Consider the following 22,154-nt stretch of genomic DNA (forward strand, 5'->3'; position numbering starts at 1 on the left):
AAAGTTGGAAAAAAACGAACTCAGAGTTAAAACAAATCTTTTATTCTTAATTATGTCTTTACAAATAAGTAGAAGGCTTACTTCGTATACTCTTCTCGATATTCATAATAGGTTTGTCATAACTAAATGAATCAGCTTATTCGTTTAAAGTAATTAAGTCTCAGCTGCAACTGAGTACATTTTTTTAGGCACTCTGATCTGAGTGGAATAGATCGAGTTTACAGTAATGCAACGTTTATAAATCACTGTGGACACATTTCGAAATACTCCCGTTCGAAATGGGCTCTTTCGGAACGCATATGACATTCTTCATCCGAATGAACCTTATCAGTGCCCTTCCAATTGTAAGCTCGTATACATACACGATATGTAGCTGTGGGATCGTAGTCTTCAATAACCGCTTTATACCCCTTAAATACATCTACATTGGCTGGGTTAACGGGAATATCCTTCGTTGCGCATTTTGCCTCCGGTTTTGGGGTCGTCGTCGTCGGCGGCGGCGGCAAGGCCCTGGTAGCCGTTGTGACCGTACTTGAAACTGTCGATATTATTGTTGTTTTCATACCACCTGAATTATTGTCTATATTAAGCGCAGAAACTTTGTCTGTTTTTCCTTGACTACTATTGTGAGGGGATTGCGAAACCTGTTGACCTTGACCTCGGGTCAAAACCGCCCTTTCATTTAACGAAGGACTTTGATTGTGCGTGTTCCCACTGTGGCTGTTGTTTCCTTTAATTGTTCCCTGGCGAAGACCTGCTTTCGAAGACTGCCCCCCCTGACCAGATTGTGTCCGTCGGGAATGACTTCCCTGCCCATTCTGGCCCGATTGATATTGTGCATTATGCTGGCCAATTGACTGTCCTTGTTCACTTGCTATAGAAACGCTGCTGCTGTTGCTGTTCTTCGATTTCTGTGTCAAGGATACGTCTCTAGTAGATCTCTTCACCTTTTCCTCAGTTGGCATAACGCACCAGCTAAAATCATATCCGTCAATTGGTCCGTTCGGGCTAAGTGGCGCGGACCATTCAACAAGAGGATGTGTAAACGCTGAAGTCTGTAAATAGATTAATTGAATGCAGCTGTTAAATAGAACATCACGGCTTCTTACTAAAATATTAATAATAAAAATTAGCTCGTTTTAACTGTGTTATCCGAGTGGTGAGGTTTCATTTATACTCAAAAATTTTATTTCGATATATAATCCAACATAATTCTAAGAGCGTTTAACTGAAATTCATTGATCGGCGAATATGCTGGTTCACCAAGCGTACTCGAATAATTCAGAATGACATCCACGACGGACAACAGGTCATCAGGGGAATGCTGTGATTGTAGAGTGCTTGTTCCAAGGACCTGGACTACATTAGAGGCAGTGACAGCAATCACGACAACGAGAAATGGGTACAATTCTCTATAAGAGCAATAAATTCGATGATCTTGTGAAAAGAAGCGCTGGAAAAGTCAGTCTAAATTTAACACAAACTATCGACTGTTTCTTTGTAATCAATGGAATACCTCGTGGTGCACGCAAGCTTTCACAACCTCGACAGAATAGAAAGTTAAGTTCTTAATGCACCGACACACAGGACAACGGTATCTCGATGAACGATCTATTTACATGTTTTGTGAAAAATAATCAAGAGGATATAAAGAATTGATTTTATATTCCAAAGTATCAATTAATGTGACTCCCTGATACATCCATTGTATTTTAAGACGAGCTAGCTTCTTAGAATTGGTGGAGGTATTGCAAATTTATGATTCTGATGTGTTTCGAAGAAATCTCTTCTCCTCGTCCAATACTTTAAAAATACGTGAACAGCATTTGTCATGTTGTGGATTTTTCCAGTTTAACATAAGCGGCGTTTGGTGTTTGCAAATGAGTGCGCTGTGTCACCTACAAATGGTAAACAGGAAATGGGCTTTGTACAGCTCTTATCCGTTTTCTGCGTAGACGAAAGTGCACAAGCTGTCTCAGATCCAGTAGTCAGGCATCCGAAGAGTGATAAAGCTCAATGAGAATAACATTGATTTATTCCAGAGAGCTAAACACTGAAATTTGTGTAAAAGTTACATAACGCTTAGATGCATTTCTGTGAGCATATATCTATGGTTTACAATCTTACCGGAAGAATATGTACTTTAGATGGTTTGCCGATTTTCGAACCAGTCCAACAGGTACTTCCGATGTAGATCCAATATTTGCCTCCTTGCTCATGCTCGGGATTAGGTACTAAACCAATTGATACGCGAGTGTATGGGGGCACCCCGCTTAACGTCACACGTTTGCTACCGTTATTCTTGAAATGGTACGATTCATCCACCGACGTCATACCTCCGGCCGATCGTCCGGCATTGTCTTGTTGTGAGGCTTGTTCTGTATTCCTAACCCCCACGTTTATTGGGTGTAATTTCATACAATACAAAAAGCAATTTGGATTAGAAAATTGATATTCTTAATGCATGTTTAGATTTCGGCCTCCAAATAAAAATTAGAATGTTTTCCGTTACGATAGGCCTTTTATATAAAAAAAAGTATTTTGTATTAACTTCAAACCCGCTCATCGGGACATATACGTTGAACTTATAATAAGCGATATATATCTAGGACTGCTAGATAGCGTTCGTATAATTCAAGTTGATTTTTTAAAGTACAGGTAAATAGGCCTCGTGCCACGGAAGTATACATTAACATATAATGTCAAAAACAGTGTCAGATTGGAGATTGTTGCAAATGTTCCCTTTGCTTAAATATTTTATAGTACAAACAGGCTAATATTGAGCCAGACGTATTTCACATTCGATGTAATAATTGTAATGTATACATTGGTCATGTGTAACATAGATTTAGTATATTTAATGTGTTACCGCACGTAAGAGAGGCACTCTATATAGTATATATAAAATAATATTGTTTCTGAAACTTGGTTGAAATTCTACACTTTTAGCGCCTATATAAACAGCTGTTCTGCATATTTTCCTATACTTTAATTTAGAAATATCATACGGTAATTCCGTTGAGTTTTTAAATACGGTAACTTGTAATCACTCAGTAAAGTATTAAGAACGATTCGAAATTAAAAATGGATAATCTCATATCGTGCTTGAAACGATACCGTCTGTTCTTTTAACTCTTAATACATTCAAAAGATCTCACACTAGAAGATCTTACACTTCCTTTACTTTTATAGCTAGCTCATCATATATACTTGCACTTTTATAGATTTCTATCTCTCCGTCACGTTTTTTTCTTTGTTGCAATTGTTATTTTGCTTGACAAGCTTAACTAGAAACTCTGTATATTTCAGTCCAAGCCTTAGACCACTACAGTTATGACTTTCATTCGTGTTTTCTTAGCGATCTAGTCTACCTTTATGCTGTCTCAATAACAGCAGCGGAGCGATGGCCAAATCAATGTAAAACGGGAAAGTACTCGTCAATCTGGACTAGCTATTCGTGTTCACGTAATAATTACAATGTCAGTTTACGTTCGCGAGAAAGCCGCATTCGCTGATATAATTTTGTACTCACTAAACTACACATCCCCGGCACCGTTATTCTATACATTGCATATAATTTGCTGATTTTAGTTTTTTAATCAATGGACCATAGTTGCCCTTTTTCACGAACCGCCAAAAAGCGAACATGTTTACGTGTACACACCTTTATTACCGCCAAGGCCACTCCTTGGGCCAAGGCCGCATTGCTGTCTCTGTTAGTTGTTAGCTCATCTCATAGATTTATGTTTAGTCAATTTAGAAAATACTATCGCCTTTAGCTCGAGGGGGTCATCAATTGAAATTGAGCAATCGATTGTCAGCAAAACTTTCTAGGTGGCAGTTAGTTCTGCAGCTGTCAAACTTTTGGTTCTAGCCATTATACTACTTCAGCCATCGTTTAAGCGGTATGCGTCAGTTTCTGCGTGTGTCAGATTCATGGGTAGCTCTTAGTAGTTTGCCAGAAGTGACACTCTGGGAGCTTATTGAGTTTTTCGACAACCCCATACAGTTGCTTTAACGCTTTGTAGTTGAATCGATTTAGTCAGTTAAGGTGCCTTGTCAGTCGGCGCTTTCTACGTACTTTAGCAGACATGGCAACAAGCTAACTAAAAACTGAGTTCGTAATAATGACAACTTAGGCCTAAAGCTATCCCGCTACATCAAGATACACAATTCTTACCTGTTAAATTTCTCGCAAATTCGTAATCAATTTACAATACAATACAACAGAGGCATAACAACATGGCTCTGTTGTACATACAGTAATACAAGGTGATATTTTGCATGTGGTTTCGCAGATAGTAAATAAACAAAAGTAGCGTCTCGCGCCCCGATTACACGGTATTGTATTCCGTTATATTTAATCGAAACACGAACAAAAATTGTTGATTCGGTCCATGCATTGCTAATCTCTAGATACTAAAGTTGACCTTCTAGCCTTACTTCATATGGAACTTCCTTTTGTGCGGCTTTACCTTCACACCTTATTCTACTAATTTCTCAACTATGGACATTAATGCTCCGTGCAAAACGGTTATTCCTCCCAGCTAGTTTTTTCTACAGTGCTTCATCATTAGGGTTTTGTGAAAGCCTAAGACTTCATATCGTTGCTTTACCCACACCTGCAATAGACATCACCAACAGGACTGGGAACGACACTTCTTCCAAAGAAACTCTTCATTATCAACCCACTCATTTGCTTTGCGCTCCACCACATTTCTAACTTAATTTGCGATCATAAAAATACGTTGTTATACATTTGTGGAACCTATTAATTATATATATATGTTATATATGTATATATTTAAGAGCTCAACCAATATTATTCTCAAGGCAAGATGGTCTAAGGAATTTTACGCTTCTTCAGGTTAAAAAAAGTGCGAGGACCTGCCTGTTTTTAACCCTAGCCGCGTCAAAATCATTTGTGACACTTAAAACGTTGTCTAGTGCGAGCCGAAGTTGTCATAGGCTGACATGTCACTTCTTTATTTTACAAGACCTTGAGCAGTTGCTTTAAAAGTATTATTTTAAGAACTTTGGGTACACATGAAGCCTTGTCAATGACACAAGCTGAAATCTATAGTGGCTCCATTTTGATGACTTCGCACCTTCTCATTAATCTTCCACTTATTCAGGAGGAGCTCATTCCACTCCACACCAAGGGAACTTCCCTTGGCGTGAAGCCATACGACAGTCTTGTTCCTCCGCAGCCCCCCGATGACACATTGACCTTAAGGTAGTTTCGTTCTACAGTTGATTCATTCGTGTACAGAATACTCCCCGTCAATGAGTAATTTTCTGTTGTAGCACCTCTCGTCCTGTAACTGATCAAGTTTCTTTAATACCACCTTTCGCTCTGTCCTTGTTCGAAAGAAAGAACGACGGATTGCTTGCCAGTTAGGCTAGTCCTATTGCCACCTACAAAACGAGGTTAAGTTCCCATCGCACGAAAGCGCCCGACAATTGTTTTTTGGACTATTGTTTTTCCAGTCCTATGATCCAAGATCAAGTTTTAGCATTATACAGATAGCATTATTAGAATGTTATGGCGCCTTCAGGAACCACTCCTCTCCGATCGTTCCAGTTTTCAATAACGTTTGTCCTCTAAAAGGACGTCGCTGAAAAATGCTCGCAAACTGTAAATGCCCTCACGAGATTCTCCCATGAATTAAAAAAAAACTTCTAACTAATTAATATTTTTTTTGCTTATTCAAATTTTGTTGATAATACGGTCGCTCAATTAACGTGATTCGGTAATGATTATAAGCATAATTTTAAATCAGGGAAAGCTGAAGAACATGGTACACTATTGCGCAATCCATGGTGCACTTTGTAAAATTCTCTCACAGTGGGCGTAATCTTAGCTAAAATATTGTCAATAATAGTTCTCATACTTTTCAGCTTTAACGGCTAGTACCGTTTCCTTCAGGCGATGGTTTTTATTTAAACAAGAATTCAATTTTTTTGTAAAAAAAACTCTGTGCCGTAAAGGGGCTATTTATTATGTACATACGAAATTATCTTGATACTTTTTTTTTGTAATCCTTTTCGATTTGTTGATTTCAACCTGTTTATTGACGAGGTAACATGTAAGCATACCGATACAATTAAATGCATTTCGCAGAAATTGTTTTTAGCCTCTCTTGCACCAGAGTTGTGTCGCTCTTGCAGTAATCCCAATATTTAAATAAATAAAATGCTTCTGTAATCTCGTTGCAGTACTGAGCTAACTTACTTTTTTTTCCTGTCCCGGTGATGGCATTTTTTTCCTTGTAAAAAATCCGTGATTCGATATTACGTATCTCAAGATATAACTGAGATCCCCATTCTCATTTAGAATAACAAAAACATCCCTGCTGTCTTGCCGGAGTTATCTCGTCAGCCTGTTGACATAAACATATCCAATCTATTATAGATAATAGTTAAATTACACACCACCATTACCACATTAGTCAATTGGTTCGTTCAAGTTGCTGCTTTACCATTTCAATTATTCCATTTCTCAAATTTCGAAATAGATCTAGTGATTTCTCGATTAATTCAACTGCAGTTATTCTACTTTGGTCAATAGGTAGACTTTCCGCCTTGTCTCAGTGATCCCCCCACTACGATCGTTCAAATTAAGCTGTTCCACTATGTTATGCTTATATGCTAATCCTGTCGCAGTAACGTTGCTTAACAATTATTCAATACTTCCACTATGTGCACACTGCATGTATGCTGCTATTTGAAATATACTATACTATGTGAGGTTAAGCCCGGCCTATGCACGCCACCTCTGAGACTTTATCTAACCCAAAAGCTGACTTCCAAACCCAGTTTTCAGTATACCGTACCCCGCTCTTCTGTCGCAGTCCCTACCTTGTGGGCTGTTTTTATAGCGCTTTTAATAAACTGTGGCCACAAACTGCTTTTGTTCAATACTGCTAGCGCTACGCCCTCAACGAAGGGCGCTGAGCTCTGACATAATGGCTGTTCCTTTGTCGTCTCGTTCGGATAAGAACACTAATTGTGTAATGAGGCATCTGTGTGAGGCCTATCTCAATAGTAGATACTTCTGAAACCGATTACATTCGGTTTGCGTTTATTGAAAGTAAACGATTCTGTACGAGACTTGCCGGTAACTGTTATGGTGTCCCGGCTAAAAGATTTAAACTAAAAGCTAAAAGATTAAAAACCTTAGACAGCAACAGTAACATAATTATCCGATCGCTTGCAAAACATCCAACAAGAAACAAATGTAACATCGTGAGAACCTCGCATAGCTGTCTGTGTAACAAATCTCCGAGGGCTCTCCCCAAAGCAACGGAAATCGTCATACTGAACTACGAATCGTCAGCCATGCTGGATTGGACGCGTGTTGCATACAGGCTCATCCATGCCTATCCAGCTTACCATTCGCTCGAAAGCAGAGGTTCCTTCGTTTGTTCCAATCCAAGTTCAACGCATGGGTCGTGTAGCGGTTGACAGCTTCTGATATAGCCAAACTAATCGCCTTGATGGAGCGGTGCTTCCAAAGGCTGGCGCAGAGTTGCGGGTTATAGTGTTGCACTTAACAAATTAAATGATAACGAGCTAATTAAGTTTGAAAGAAAACGAGTCCTAGCTGCTCGTTTCGGAAAGGATGGCAAACATCTTCGATGCTTGATGACTTACACACAAACTATGTCCTGTGCGTTAAAGGGTCTTGGAGTTGAACTGCAAGTATACGCTCCTATTTTTCAAACGGAATTGCAGACGGTGCTACCGTCAAGCATCCCTTTTGAATTCGAAAATTAAGCGCGTCGGGACCAGTTGATCAATGGAAACGGATTTGATAGTGAATTATCTAATTTAAAGGCAGCTACAGCGCAGGGCAAGAAGTATCAAAAAGCAAGTACGTAACTCGATACGTAATTATAAATCAGGACAATGGTCGAGGCAGCAGTCACAAAGACAGCCGATCATCAAGACAGACTTTAGCCTAACTGACAGCCCTAGATAGAACGCGAGTTTAGCATAGCGGGCGCCGACAACCAGACGAAACGAGTGGACAATTTATTCGGTCCAGCCCGTTGTTCCGCAGCTGTGTCTAAGTCGGCACGAGACATTCCGTGCGTACATCTTTTGTACGAGTACCCCCGATAATTGGTAGACTAAGTAGGCAGTAGTAAGTCGTGCTATGATGTCGCTAGTACTGCATGCACCTAAGGACAAACGGTTCATTGGGTGAATACAAAGTCAATACCTTATCGATAAAATGACGGTGGCGAGAAGCAACAAACTGCAACGCGCGGCCACTTTTAAAACTGTTCGTTGGCAACGACGAATTGCCGGACGCTTAAGCCAGATTCACGGACGGATCTACCGAGTGACTCGAGTCTGGCCAAGCGCCTCATTCCGCATTACTTTCGTACAACTGCTCGTTACGTCTTGCTGTCGATTTTCTTTGATAAACGACAGCGATATGAAGCGTCTGTTCCACTCAAACGAACACCGAGCAGGCGTAATAATACTGATCATAGATATCCTTATTGTGGTGAACTAAATGTTCTTGACTGGTCGATTATATATAATAGTACAGTAATAATAATAAGCGCGTTATCTGGGGAGTTGCTGAAAGGAAACCGTAATTGAACGAAAAATTAGGTTGTGCAACCGGTGACTCATGGCTTTCCAGTACTAAACAGCAATCGCCCAACGAGTAACAAAATAGATATTTAACAGTGATCATGAGGAAGCTCGTATGAATAGATAACACTTTAACTTCCGGATTTTTTAGTGATCGCAGAAAACTCGGAACATAGCCAAAATCAGCAACGAACTGTCTTCTGAAAATTTTTTTTAAATAATATGGCATGCAACCCATTTCGAGCACACGCTTTTTGAGCACGTTGTCTAGTGGGTAAATGGAACCTAAATAGGTAGATGATATACTCGTATTATACGAAGCAGGCGACGTATGCTTGACACTCGTATCAAACGACTGCAATATTTTTTTTGACTTATACTTCGAATAACTTTAGTGTATGAACTTGCAGCATCGACGTCTATTAACAATGGCGCAGAAGGAGCTAGTTATCTATTGATTGCACCAGCCAATAAGTTTATTTGAATAATAAAAACGCTGAAAACCGAAGTGCACTATATTACGTGCACTAAAGGTGTCCGAACAATTGGTTTCCCTTCAGCACTTCAGAACTTACCATTCCAGATACTATATATTTTTATCAACCTAACGTATTAAGCATGCCAGGTTTTGAATGCTATCCTAATATAATGGGTTTATGAGCTAAAATCACCAAGTGAATGATTGGGTTAGGTTTCATGGGATTAATTATTTAAAATCAACCAGTAATTGCTTTCTACATTACACATTATTGCTTTCCTTATTCGGTTAGTTATTGCAACTGAACATGTGAGCAGGAGGAAGTGTGGTACAGATCTTCCTACACTTAATGTAAACACAGTGTTAATTAGATTCATGTACTCCTGTGTGCTTCATAGGCGATGGTGAAAACCGTCTACTGTATTGGTGTGTCACCGTATGTCTGGTAAACCAGTCAAACTCATCTAGATCTCGTCCATCATACCCCCGGCTGAATGAAATACGGATTGATTTTCGCTAATTTTCGATCCCCTCTTACCAAAGTTTTTTGGATTAATGAAATTTACGATAGGTGGAAACGGTAATGCACGTCCTCAGCAAACAATGGCGCCGCCACTAGGTAGACAACTCCAAGGCTCTTTTGAAGAACGAGGCCTTTATTCAGTTCGAACGATCTGGGCTCTTTACTGTGAGATTATTCCAGATGAACCTCACCCTGCGAGCGGCCGCAGATTGAAAAGTCACCAAATGGCTGAGGGAGACAACAGGCAGGGATTATGTATTGATGTCAGAGGTATAAAGGGTTTCCTCGATCTTTCTGTAATATGCTCGGAGACACTTCGGCCATTATACAAGGTCAACAACCCTGGATAAATGAATCGCTTACCGTATAGCAGGAGTCGGCCTAAGAAATACAGTGTCTCATGAGCTATAACCCTGCCACCTGGTCCGACGTTCATAGCCTCAATTTTAGTTGATAGTCAACCTCAATTTGGAGAGGACGGAATATAACCTCGTTATGGCATGGTACATATGAAAGCGACTGCCTTCGTAAAGAACTAAATTGTCAGCATATAGGAAAACCTCATATTTCCGGACCTGTATAACCTGTTCGGAAGATCCTTAAGCAAAACTGAGAAAAATAGAGGGTTTAAGTTATCAGTTCCGTAGTTGAGCCATACCTGTGATCAGGAAGAACGCTGGTAGTACTTCCATCGTCATCTGTAAACCTGTTCTTCTGGAGTATCGCTGCTAACAAGATGAGCATATTCATGGGAATTCCAAAGTCGGCGAGGATGATTAACACAATATTTTTTAGTACGGAGTTGAAGGCAGCTTTGAAGTTTATAAATATTGCGTAAATACGTTGTCGAGGTCTACTTACGATTCGTTTGACACTGGCAGGTAGGATCTTGCTGTTTCGGTTGAACGCTCTCTCCTAGATCTGTGTTGCTCCTTGAGTCACTCATACCTTACAGGAACACGTTTATTTTTTTTACCGGCACGTATAGGAAAAGATTATAGCAGACGCTTTTTCTTACGATCTCGCGCCACGAAGTTTGTCAGCTTGGGTCGCCTTTGTCTTTTGGGATAACGAAAAGCGTTGCATCCAGCCAATTAGAAGAAATCAGTCCAAAAGGAATATATACGTTGAACAAAGCCGTCCAGTGCCGTGCCATTACCATGGCGGCCTTAAGTATTCATTCTGAATACTCTCCGGTCCTACGTTCGTTTTTAAATGTAGTCCTTTGAGCGCTTAAGTACCTTCCAAAACGGAGAATTCCTGGCTTAGTCTTTCGGGTTTACCCGTTGTCGACTTGCTTTGCGGTCGATGCGCTGCGCGGTGAGACTCCTTAAGGCACGGTGTCACTAAATAAGAACCATCCAACGAAGTGGTCGATGAGCACCGAGGAAACGGCGGAATACAACGTAGGTTGTTGGCACCTATTCATTTATATGGCTGATGCTTGGCCTGTTTTACGAAAATAGCTTCCTGTTTTTGTAAATATCTCTTGCGTTGGGCGGCCTAGATCCTCCAGCAGATTGCTTCGAACATTATGATTGGTAGTCCTGCTGGTGGTTGTGATGTAGCTCAGATGCATTTTGGGTACGAAAAGCGTAGGAAATTGTAATCGAGCCACGATTGGTGTCTACTAGGGCGAGCTGGGTGAACCGAACATTGCAGGATGTCGACGGGATGATACGCATAAACCTCAATGTCAATCTGGGAAAAGTTAATAAGGTTCCGTTCTAGGAGTTTCTTCGAATCCCACTCTCGAAGAGAACCTCAAGGTCTAACCCAGAGAAAATTTTTCTTGTCAACATAATTGACTTTACGCCTACTAGCTTTTGTTACGTACGACAGAACTTCCTGCAAGATCGGCAAACGTCAGTACCTTGCCAAGGTTACCTACTCAGCAATAATTATTTAGTGTGTTTCAAAGGGCTAACGTTTGATTCGAGGTAAACGGATACGACCTGTAGGCTGTCAACAATATTCTCTACCAAAATCAAAGTGCACATCTTGTTATTTGGTCGTACATACGCCGCTACAAGTCGTATTTTAGGGTCACATAAAGCTATGATGTTGTCCTCTGCATGATTAAGTCCACAGCATTCTAATGTAAAACACTGAGACTCCACTACTGGCGCGCCCATGGCCTTCTTCATTCTTCGCAAGGCAGTACACGGAGTAAAATCCTGGAAAGTCAAAATGGACTGGTTGGCAAGACCTTTCTGAGTCGATTGGATGCCGTGATTTAGGTCCGTCAATGTGAAGGTGCCGCCACAATTCTGAATGATTTCTAGCGTTTTTTACAAATCTGTTCTGACCTCTGCTCTAAGGGCGTACTCGCGACTGACTACGAGATTTGGAGTTGCTGTTCCTAGGCATGGTCTTTGTTTTCAGTGCAACCAGGGCCTGGTTCAAAAGTCTTCGAGCGTTGGTCATAGCGGAAGCTGCGCTGTTGACACATCGTTGAATCAATTTGGATAATGAGAAATCTTTTTCGAAGGTCTGGATCGGCCACGACTATCCAGTGAGATTTCACTAAACTCACAGATGTCCCGGGCTATTGTAGGGCAAGCAGGCAGGCAGGCTGATCTGTCTACTAATCTGGGAGTATCTAATAATCAACTAACTTTTCACTGGATCATGTTAAGTCCATGTCCCTAGCGAACATTCTTGAACTGCATGTTACTGCTAAAAATCGCCAAGCTTGTCACCTTTGTTAAATGCTTTTTTGAGATATTTGCAAAAGAGGTTTCACTGACTAGAAACAACAGCCTACGTACAACCCATCCATGAACATGCACAGGAAATAGCGCAAATCGACCCTGTTTTCTTTCTGACTAGTGCCATAAGGTACTCTGGAAGAGACCGAACCGAGATGTCGAAGTTTGATATGCCATACACACGTACTACCACAGTTTATGTATGATAATGGATTACCACAAGCGACATGACGTCTCTTGATGCGCGTGATCTAGGCGAGAGCTGACTACTGCCTGACTATGACTTCGACTGCAGGACTTTAGCGCTACATGATCATTTATGCAGCTTGTATATGTACTACACAAAGGTGACAAAAAAAAACAGCCACACAGGATTCAAACATTTGCATCCAGTCCACTGCTCTAATTTGAGATTTGATTCCAGAAAATACTGGATTTGATACCTATTTCTTTTGACATAAATTTCGAAAGTTTACTTCAATTAAACCGTGCACACTGTGTTGTGCGCCCTAACCACCCCATTTACACCGAAGCTCTTGAGCGCACGCAATACCAGTTTACTCAGCGCATGACAAAAATGTAATATCGATGAAACGTCATAACGTCGTACCTGTTTCAGTATTTTGTGGTAGCGCAGAGCCGTCTATGCGGCTACTACAGACCATTTTAGTCTACATTCTAATTATGTCATGAATGGTTAGAATAAAGCGCCTGTCTAAACAGCTAAAGCTGAATGGATTATGTAATATGTTAATAATAACTCCATAAACAACGCTGTAGGGCTCTTCGTAAGTTTTACTTCTGACAAAATATAGGAGGCTTGACACTAAGGTGTACATACTTATCATAGATGCTCCTAACGGAGGCTTGTCACATTACATTTAATAAATAAAACATAATTACATATCAATAGAATATGTAATTATGTTTTAAATATTAAAAAATCATATAAAGTAATTATTGCATAAACGCTGTACAAAGATTATGCCACCATGCACCTTTGCTAAAGTCACTTCTTGAAAAAAAATATCGTATTTGATTTATTGCAATTTGTTGATGGCAGCCCTGGTTACACAACTTCCTATTGATTTACAAAGAGCAGCAACAGGCCACACGGTGGCCAAGAAAACTCGGCAAAATAATTACTTTGCAATACAGGAGACCACATCCAACCACGGACTGCATAGGAGAAGCCTGTTGCACGCAGCAATGAGCCAGAGAGTCCAAAACGCTTTCTTGGAATATCGGTGGGGGAAGACGTCGCGTCACGTAGCGACGCTTCCAACGTAAAGAATGCATTGAGCATGAACTTCATTAGGTAGTGATGTGTTGCCCGAGAAAGCCATGGCCAGCGCAGCCTTATTCGTTGGTAGAGTAACTATCATCAGGCTGTTTCCAAGGTCCTAATCTAGTGATCAAAATAAAGGACAAAACGGTTTTTCTTGGCTCTCAAAAAGAAACTAAGGTGATCAAAGCTATTAATTAACGGGACTATTAATTAACAGGATCAAAATCTTTTCTTTCTAGAAAATCCTGAAGTCTTCAACCGTAAGTTGAACAAGATACCACAGAAGGAAAGGTGTCCCTCAGAATGTACACGGGTAGTTTTCTGTCTTGTAAAGAAAGCAGGAAAATCTCTACATATCACGGAACGTCTTGTCTACTGGACGCGACTGGAAATGCTTTTGAAGACGTCAAACAGGTAGAAAACTGTCAGCGAAATCGGAAGGGAGAAGAATGCTTTTGTATTTCATTAAGATCGGTCTATCGAAAGCACTATCAACATGGTTTTATATAAAACATGAAGAAAATAGTGTGCGGTTTTATCTATGTATGTACCATGATGATATTCAATTTTCTGAAGTGTGAGTTAACAATAAACGCAATGGGCGGGAAAAGGCTCCCTTTATAGATTGATGATCATTCAAGTGCTCCAAAGGGCTCCTCAAAGGTAACCTCCATATCCGCAGAGTTGCTGGGAAAGCCTCGAAAAGCCTAATAAAAATCCACAGGAAGAAAAAAGAGACTCTTAACAAAGTAGTCGAGTCGATTGTGCATTACGCGACGCCTATGCAGAGACCTACTGCGATAACGAAACCCTTGAAAATGTAAAGGTTTACAGCAATACAGGTGGTGGCAAGCGCATATATAACCAAACCTCGTAAACATATTCAGTATTTGCACCGTATGACTAATGCACCTGTCAAGAAGAGAAACAGGTTGAAGAACGATCCCAAGCAAGAAGCGAGAGAGTAAAGTGTGGGTCAGTAATAGCAGAAGTAAAGCACCGCAGCGAAGAACTTCCCAAAAGAAGTAACCTCACCGACAAAACATGACGAGACACCGGCGCAACAATGAATGAGGCCTAATTTAACCAAACACTTAAACAAATTATGGCCTCATCATCAAAAAAATTATTAACTGGACGCGTGTGTTTTAAAAAACATTTATACACGGTAAAAAGGCTTGAAGCGCCAAGGATGGATTATATACAGCAGGCGTAATCCACAATGCAACACCCACCGTCTTCCAGTGTTCAGCGGAAGATCCAATAGAAAATGGCTTGTAGAAGCTTACAGTGATGCCGCATGGAATATGTGATCACCGGTATCATTTAAAGCGGTGAACAAGCTGGCGCAAAGGAAAACGAGCTGGAATAGAAAAAGAACAGGAAGAAGAAGCACTATTCGGAACACCGACGAGCTAAACGGAAAGAAGACAACTACTGATATAAAATAATCGGACTTAGTAACAGCTAGGAGGACCTGATAGCGCCTTCTCTCCAATAACGTGAAGCAATTCTAGTGCAACTGAAGAACAAGTGCAAGAAGACCTGTAGTGAGATCTTACCGAGGAGGCTTGGAGTTAGCACATAGTGTTGACAGTTGGTTCTCTAGAAAGAAAATAGCACCTTTTCTTTTATAAAAAAAATTAAATATATAAAATAAATTGCAGTTTCTGTAAACTGCAATTGGGCTTCAGTAACAAATCTGAAGTGTCAAATTAAAAATAGTTTCAAATAGGGTTACTGTAATAATATAGGAAATCTAGCTACAAATATCCAAAATTTCGGTTTTTTACCGAATCACTGAACATTAAAAAAAAAAGATTTCATGAATCTTATGACCTTTCGGTCTAATCACTGGTCCAAACTAGCTATATCAGTCAAAATGTTTAACTGAGTATCCTACGCGAAAAAGTTCGTGATATTCTTAAAGAATTTTCGTTCTCAGTTCTCTGCTGGTCTAAAGATTACATGACGAAGACCCAGCAACGTCATCGTTACTGCGTGCCAATATTTAATAGTCGATAGATCACTGAAAATTATCAAACCATCCTTCATTCCTAAAAGCAATTACCCAGATTTTGCGATATCATAGAGCTAACAAACTCCAAGCCTTCCGATCCACTTACATCAAAATGTAAAGTTCCTTGTGTCTTATCGTAATATGAGTTCTGGTTGAGGCTGGAATTACATGAAACTGTACAGTTTACAAGTAGTACACGGTAGGCATATTTCAATCAATGGAAGCGCGTGCGTAGCTGCAGTTCGCTTTCGTGCGGCAAAAACACTTTATAGGGCTATAACGGCGCGTAAATGTTGACCTATTAAGTCATGGGCCCGTCTTTGCGTTATATTTTCGAAACCTAAATGTAGGCCGATTAACTGAAAAACGGTTACTTGTGCGCTTGTGGTTATTTATTGCCCGACAACAAGTATCGGTCCGAGTCGAAAAGTAGAATGGCATACCCACAAATTGTCATATGTCCTTTAGGAATGGAAAAATGATGCTTTCTGTTATAATTCTGCCATGGCTCAACTGATGAAGTGGCTTGCAAGATACATTCACCCGCGCTAAACTTTCCGGTTCATTCGCGGCTAAAAGAATCCCGGATAAAACAGACCAGCGGTCCCTGTTTCAAGTCCCGCCAACAACGAGTACTACACATATTATTAGTTACAGAGCCTAGCATAAAATGCATCGTATTTTAGGCCCGGAGAACCGTCATCTATATAGAACAAACGCATAGCTCTGGCTCGAGATTTACAATGGACCTCACTGCTCTCTTCACTGACTTGGGAACGTGACTTGCGATCGTACTGACCTGTGTATCGATAAATAAAGATGCGATTTTAACAATAAAGGGAACACCCGAACCCCGAAAACTTCAATTAATACAGAATGATATATACTTTCAAACACCGCCAAAGACTTGTTGTAGGTTGATAAATAGTTCGTGAAAATCGTTTCTCTTACTAATTAAATCACAATCTGTGCAAAAAAAAAAAGCGAAAATAATGAAGAACGCCTAGTTTCAACATGTAGCGATACACGTACGGATGAGAAATTGTTAAATGAATCTATAAAAATGATTAATACATTGGGAAAATAATCTGTATAGTACGTGTTTGTCGATAATGTAGTACGTACCCATGCAACATGGCACTTCACTGAACTATTAGACTAACCATTGATAGCGCAGCATCTTAAGAGCTTCAGATCCATCGTGATTGAGTTGGATAACCAAATCTCGACTGGTATGGTCGTATTCGCAGGTGATATGGTATGCACTCCCTTCGTAGTCACGGATATCCGATGTATAAGTAAAAGATACATTGCGACGATGAGCTAATGTCGTTCCAGTACAGCCAACTGTCTATAAATAATAGCGTAAAAATTCGCATTTAATATAACTTACAGTATATTAAATAATCATACAGAGACATTTCTATATTACGTAAGCGTTATTATCATGAAATTTATATTTTTATTTATTTAGATTTTTCGTTTTATTGCACAGCTTGCTTGTGCTGTTTATATATCCGCGATACAGTGAACGCCAGATTCTGTACTCATATACAAAACTGAATTGTTAAATAATCTATCACCTTGTTTCTTTTCAGTATAACATAGCCAACTACAGATGTGCAGATTGTGTAAGACAATTTCTTTGATACCCGAAGTCTCCTTTCCATGAGGTGGTCTCGACTTTAGCCTCGCGCATTTTTCTAATTTGCCTTTATCGTTGATGGTATCGTTTTATCTGAGAATACAGAGCAAAGTGTAATAACTCGCGCAAAACTTCAACTACGTTGCCAAGCATTATGTTAGAAAATCACGTTATGCTTTGAAACATTTTCGATAGCTGCGCCAGGCGTCCATTCTATGGTACGTTTTGGTACCGCTGAGGAGGACTTGTCAGGCTAGGGCGACACCTAGTGGCGAACGCCTAATGCCGATACCAAGCGTAGAAACACTAGATGGGAAAAATCTGGGGAACTGGAATAGTACCTATAGAATTTTCCGCTTTCGCTCTTACGAAGATTCGCTATTAGGCCAGGATTCAAAGTTCTGTTTTTTCAAAACCATTTCATTTATCCATTATATTTGTGTAGTTTTCGTACATGCAAAGTTTTGTCAACAATAATGCTGGCATCTCTTAAGATATTTGTTTTCTGATAGTTTACTTCATGGTAAACTACAATGTAGGTACTTATTAATTTTACGGCGTCGTTAAAATGAGGTATTCATTTCCTTGAACGCCTATGCCGTTGAGTTTCACCAAACCAGATAATAGTAGTATCCATAAACAATAAACTTAGTCATAATGCATCTATTTATCTGCTTCCCATTGCTGCCATTCAAAGCAAGTGTCGTGAAGAACGGCAGGTCCAGTTCTCTTCTTTTTGGTATTTGGCTGTCGGTAAATGTGTGACAAGCTAATGATATTTGTAACTTCTCCCACGGACAACGGTGAATCCGACAGCAAATGTCGGTTTCGTGTCGTCATAGGAAGTCAAAGACCGACCTTACGGTGTTTGACGCGCTTAAAGTTCCTTAGATCTTGGGTGGTAAGGCTTTTCCAAATGATTTAAATTCCATAAATAGCTGCATTTGCAATTTTCTAACTAGAGAGCGGTTTCCACTGATAGTTAAGAAGTTGCCACAGTTATCGTCTTTCTATGTTTTTTTTTTTTTTTTTTTAACGAAACTAATCTAACGAAAGACCTCCCCTCGCTGTTACAGTTAATCCGGGATACGCAAAAGGTCAACTATATTCAAACTCCTGGTGGTGCTTCTTGGCGTCCTAGCTTTGGTACAATACTTCTAGAATCGAGCTTAAACGTAGTTTATCTTCAAAATCGACAAGAACTGAATATAAAAAAAAAAATTTCCGAGCGTTTTTCTTCAGTATTTTCGATGAGAAAACTACCGGGGCAAAATCCATATTGCTCGGCTGGTAGCGCGTAACGATAGTCCAGGAAATTAAGCGTCTTACAAGTAAACTCGATAGGTGCTTGTACATGCAATTCCTATGCACGATTTCGCATCACTCACTTGCTTCCTGGAGTCACAATCATTACGCATTCGCTCCCGGGTTCTAGGATTTTCTTCTGGCACCGGGTACGCATCAGACGGGCTTGTTTGACAAACTGTAAACGCCATGGCTTCTTCGATATATGCGTGTTAAAAATCTTGCCGGGACCGCACACTTTCTGGTGCAAGGATGCTGTCTACTTCTTACACAGTAAATGTGGCTCACCAGGGCTACGCTGTTTTCGATATTTTTAGCCAGCAAACGCTAATGTAGGATATCGGCTGGATTGTTTTGCTCCAACACAGGACATTGTGAGTCTCCTCGGGTCGAGGAGATAGTAGGGATCGTAGGATTAGGAGGTCGTATATTTCTAGGGTTTTGAAGGAACATGATATTGAACCTATATTATTTTAGGTATACCTAAAATTAGTGGGCAAGCCATATGAACTAGGTAATTTCCCATGACGTTATATTGCTGATGAATTAACAAAAAAAACAGTTGACGGCTTCTGATTTTCATAATGTGTAGAAGATAGGCTGAGCATTTCAGCTACGTATAAAGAGTAGCTTGCCTTCACAAGTGCTGAAATCATAAAATACGTTTACTTATATGGGCACGAGCCCTAACGAAGTGGGTAGGTGAGGCGTAGGAAGCCGAAAAATATGTTTGTATTGATACAGATTCAGTATGTGTCCCATGACGAGCTACAATAAGCTACCCCTTGTTTAGGGTTGGAAGCGCTTTAGCCTTCCTAAAATAATCGGTTGGGCCGGATCAATGAATCGGACTCAATATGTCTATATACGAAAGACGTATATAGACATATTGAGTTTTATAACTATTCACTTTTTTACCAACAAATTTTTTATAAGATTATGAATGGTTATACATGAACAGGGTAATATAGTTTTTTTTAATTGCCCAGCCTGGCTCTTAGTGCGCAACACCCATTGGTGAGAAAGATTTGATTTTTGGTAATAGTGGTCTTAAACACGTTTCCGAAGCGACTTAAATACCTTTTCAAAAAACTTACGGCCAGTGCTTCTGCTTCGAGATCAGCCATGGTTATTGATCATGGGTGACCAGCGATTCACACTGCTGTCCTTGAGGGAGCCAGTGGCGTTGCGTTTTATGACCTCATACTCAGGGGTGTTATGTCCAGGAAGCGGCGAGCGGGGACTGAATCTATGCACAAATTGCTGCTTTGCGTCGTTCAATAGAGTGGCCGTTTTACTCGTTGCTATATTGGTTAATTGCGTGCCATCTTGTGCCGTACTATTTGTATATTGGGCGACTATTAGGTGTCGTTATGTTCGGTTCGTCTTCCTTGTCTGCGGATTGCGACCGCCTTCTACTCGCAAGGTGTGCTTGACCGACAGACAGGCCATACACCCTACTTAAGGAAGGGCATGTGGGGTCTGCCGTCAGGGTACACGCGCTTAGGAAAGTTGAACAACAGAATGACCGTGGTCCGTACTGCAATACTCGCTGGCAAGTGCTACCCTATCGCATACACCAAATTGCAGGATGCTTTTCATTGGAAAAATGGTTGTCGTTCTAGATGTGGGTGTCAAGACCAACCAACCTGGCTCTAAGTTACTCAAGCATATGGGCCCCTCGATAACGAGCGCGGCTCGATAGCAGAGGTTCGCCGACCAGAGGAACCAACGAATCTGTTCCTTTTCCGACACGGCCAGGTGTAAGCTTTAGCACCACTGCACCACATTAGAACAATTGCTAGATGTTGCTGGTACGGCGTGTTTGTGCCTTGGTATGCACTTCGGAGCTGCCTGAACGCTTTATTATGGGCCGCGTCGAGGTCGGCAAAATGTAACTCGAACGCACGGCAGAAACTTGTCAATATCAGCAAGGTGCCACTTAGTTTATCGCTACGTTTTGAAACACTAACGTGGGGGTAGTCGGTCTTCGCTGCTTGTTCTACTCGTTATTATTGGTAATATTCACCGTCCTGCAGCCACAGCGAGGCCTTAAGTCTACGCATGTACTTGGGAGCCTTCCTGAGGTAGGCCGCGCTGCGAGTAATTGCAGATTCTGTATTAACTCCACCTCGGAAGAAACTACTTTATCTGCTGCTTCGCCGGAGTGCAGTAGGACCACCGATGCGCTTACAAGCCAGGTAACTTCGAAGTTTTTTCACTCTTGCACGCGGCAAGCTATGGTTAACCGCCGGCTTATCTCAACGCTCGCGTTTGAGTAATTGGCCCAATGGAAGACGTCAGCCGTGTCACAGGGGCAATGCACAGGACTGGGGTTTTCATACAGTATTACAAGCTGACGCTTCACCCGGGCGCTGGTAGCTTCAGCTCCCCCTTGGTTGTGCTCTGAGGAACTCACATCAGGTTGCACGAGGCGCGGTTTAGATCGTATCAGGTCTAAAAACTACAGTTATAAGTACTTTTTAATTCACTGAATAGTTTCTATCTAATAATCAAATTAACACATAACATAAACAATAAGCTACCTAGCAACCAAGAAGAAGCCATATGAAGGGAAACCGCCGCTGTTATTGTGAACACAAAAAAACATGTCGTTCACCTCCAGAATAATGGTATCCGTAAACAACAAATCGTGTCACCACATGACAGCTGGTCTGATTAAGCGGTTTCTACTTGGCACTTCCCGTGGCGCTCGTTGTGCGCCTACTTTCTGATTTTTCATTGCCAAGATGAAATGAAGTTTGTGTATACTTCCGTTTGTTTGAAGTAATGCACGCGAACTGATACGTTCGAAAGGAGAGTATCCTGTTATAAAAGATCCTGTGAAGCTTTGTAACTTGTTTGAAGTAAATCGGTATATCACAATCTAGCATTCGTGACGCAAACGAACTCGCATTAAATAGTAGTTAACGGAATCGGATAGGGCTATCGTAACTAATTTTAGATTACAGTTTTTAAATAGGAAGTACGTATTCCAACGAATGCATTCGATGCTCCTATTATCAGGTCTCTTCTCGGTGAGCTCTATGGAAGTGGAAAGAAATATTATTATAGTTGTGACCATTTACATATTTGAATTCGGGATCGATTATGTAAAACTTGTGGTTTTTTACATAGCGGTCACCGTTCTAAATTTCTACTGTTATGTTTAGGTTTATATCCTAGCTGATTCCCTTGTTGCTGTAGGTTAATAAACATTCGTGCGTCAAGAGTTCGGCCTTGCATAGATCAGATAGATTAGACTGCATAGATAACAACGTCGTTGGCATATAGCCACGTTAAGTTCACGTTGTTTCTTATGTTAGATTTTTCATTATGAAACGTGACATAGTGAACTTAACTTTTGGAACTTTTGAAAGAAATATTTTTTCTATTAAACGGTAACCTATTCAATACTGTTAGAGAAGTATGGAGTAGCAGGGTCTACAGAGCCTTGAAAGGCAATTTGTACATCATAGTGATAGCCAAGTAATTTTTCAACTAAAAAATTTTTAACTAAAAAAGTTATCTAGGACCAATGACTAGCCAATGTGGCAGATGACAATGAGCCTTT

At 40.5% G+C, this 22,154-nt stretch overlaps 1 protein-coding gene across 1 annotated transcript in view; it reads right to left on the reverse strand.

The window, feature by feature from the left end:
- Nucleotides 1–26: 26 nt before the first annotated feature.
- Nucleotides 27–22,154, reverse strand: part of LOC111262508 (uncharacterized) — a 34,738-nt gene continuing 12,610 nt past the window's right edge. The window contains exons 2-4 of the mRNA XM_022836813.2: nucleotides 16,794–16,981; nucleotides 2,128–2,386; nucleotides 27–1,055 (exon numbers count right to left, since the gene is read on the reverse strand). Of these exons, the coding sequence (XP_022692548.1) occupies nucleotides 243–1,055; nucleotides 2,128–2,386; nucleotides 16,794–16,981 (1,260 nt within the window). The 3' untranslated portion in view covers nucleotides 27–242. The remainder of the gene's footprint in view (nucleotides 1,056–2,127; nucleotides 2,387–16,793; nucleotides 16,982–22,154) is intronic.

Source organism: Varroa jacobsoni, unplaced genomic scaffold (genome assembly GCF_002532875.2).
Source record: "Varroa jacobsoni isolate VJ856 unplaced genomic scaffold, vjacob_1.0 scaffold_670, whole genome shotgun sequence".
In the NCBI taxonomy this organism is placed as follows: domain Eukaryota; kingdom Metazoa; phylum Arthropoda; class Arachnida; order Mesostigmata; family Varroidae; genus Varroa; species Varroa jacobsoni.